Below are 1963 nucleotides of genomic sequence, written 5' to 3'. Positions count from 1 at the left end.
CTAGTGAGCAATACTAAATAAATAGATACAACAACTAACTTTATGAGTTGAATTCCAACGTTTAGCCCCCTAGTGAGCAATACTAAATAAATAGATACAACAACTAACTTTATGAGTTGAATTCCAACGTTTAGCCCCCTAGTGAGCAATACTAAATAAATAGATACAACAACTAACTTTATGAGTTGAATTCCAACGTTTAGCCCCCTAGTGAGCAATACTAAATAAATAAATACAACAACTAACTTTATGAGTTGAATTCCAACGTTTAGCCCCTACTGAGCAATACTAAATCGACCAAAGCTAGCTTGGTTGCACATTCACTTTTCCTCGTTAAGTTATAAGAAGAACAAAGACATTTGAAGAAACCAGACCTGAGGAGAAAAAGTTCAATATAAATCATCATAATTTCCTCGTATTTTTTTCGACAGCGTGTGCGATGTAAAATAGTTTTAGTTCTGAAAGAGGAGTATGATTTTTTTTTTCAACGCTCAACTACGTAGAGCAGGTGCTTACAGTCGATTGAACGATATTTTCTGGAACAGGAAATAACTAACAAATATTTCTTCGTTTAGTCTCCCTCGATGCTCGACCTGTAGTGATTCCTATTGTCTCCTGTGTTATCAGCTTTCCACTGCTTGCCTTTGCAATCATCTGTGCTCTAAGACACAGGGCACAGCGACACCGCCGGCGTGAGCACATGAGACGTTTAAAAGCAGGGTAAGTGATGTTGAAAAAAAATCTTTGAAGATCAATTGGAATTTACACTTTGTTTTTTTTTTTTCTTTTACGAGATTCTTGTCGGACTATTTTGCTCTAATGTTTTCTTTTTATTTGCAGCTGTTTGTTTTTATAGTATCTTTTATGCTTTTTTTAAGAATTGTATTGACTAGTTTTGCATGCTTCATCAGGGCCTTAAGAAGCGATAAGGCCAGTCAGGCCATGGCCTGACCACTTTTTCGTGGCATGTATATCTACAACTTATGTATTAAAATTTGCTTATTTTAGTTCAATACATCTCGTTGTGTGTATGCAAGATTTGTAGTTGAAATAGTTCAAGATTCAGTCTCATAGGATTAAACCTTCAAACGTTCTGGGGGGGGGCATGATTTGCATGACGTTAGTGTGCTTTGCAAATATCGTGTGTCACATTGTTTAGATGTGACATTGGCCTGACCACTCACAAATTGCTTCCCACGACAATGTTCAGTGTATAGAGTCTAGATTCCAGAGCAATGGTGTAAACATAGGTGGCGTATATAGTATATATATATAATTAATTAATACTTTTTGTACCCAGAAACCCGTTTGATGATAATAGACTCCAACACATGTAGGCCCACTTGTCAGATAACACAAAATTAAAACTTTGAGAATCCTTGAGCCCTACTGTTACAAAGTTACAACTCATAAAAGGCCCCCCTGTGAATTCACAGGACTGGTGCGGCAATCTTTGAGGTTTCCTATGAGTCAATAACTAGAGAACCTCATAATCCTCCCCCAGTAAATCAACCACTCACCTACTCACACACACACACACACACCATGATAGTATACGAGACAATCGGAAACGTGTTTATCTTAGTTGTGTTTCATATAACTTATTCATTTACTTACATAACATTGGAAGGAGTTGGGCAAAGTATTCTTTGCTAGGGCCTTCTTGGGCCTACGTAAGTCATTCATTTAGTTATTATTCGGTGTAACAATTCAATTTTTAGACTATCAAAACGGTGTATATGTTATTGCGACGACTTTAATTTCTGCGAGTGATTTCCATTTTAGAGACATCAGTGCGCAAACTCAACTTCTTGTGACGCTTTGACACACCGAAATCTTAATACATGATCTAAATCTTTTATGATTTTTGTTTTTTGTTTTTATTAGAATTGGTTTGGTTGGAATTTTGCGCAAAGCTACACAATGGGCTATCTGTGCTCTGCCTACTACGGGGATCGAAACC

At 36.8% G+C, this 1963-nt stretch overlaps 1 protein-coding gene across 1 annotated transcript in view; it reads left to right on the top strand.

Annotated features, from left to right (window-relative positions):
• The window catches only part of LOC111089461, a 21137-nt gene that overhangs the window by 12407 nt on the left and 6767 nt on the right, over window positions 1-1963 (top strand). Inside the window, exon 2 of the mRNA XM_022402004.1 lies at window positions 576-720. Within this exon, the coding sequence (XP_022257712.1) occupies window positions 576-720 (145 nt within the window). The remainder of the gene's footprint in view (window positions 1-575; window positions 721-1963) is intronic.

Source organism: Limulus polyphemus, unplaced genomic scaffold (genome assembly GCF_000517525.1).
Source record: "Limulus polyphemus unplaced genomic scaffold, Limulus_polyphemus-2.1.2 Scaffold6321, whole genome shotgun sequence".
In the NCBI taxonomy this organism is placed as follows: Eukaryota; Metazoa; Arthropoda; class Merostomata; order Xiphosura; family Limulidae; genus Limulus; species Limulus polyphemus.
Note: the sequence above shows the minus strand (reverse complement) of the source record. Positions and strands in the feature narration are given on the sequence as shown.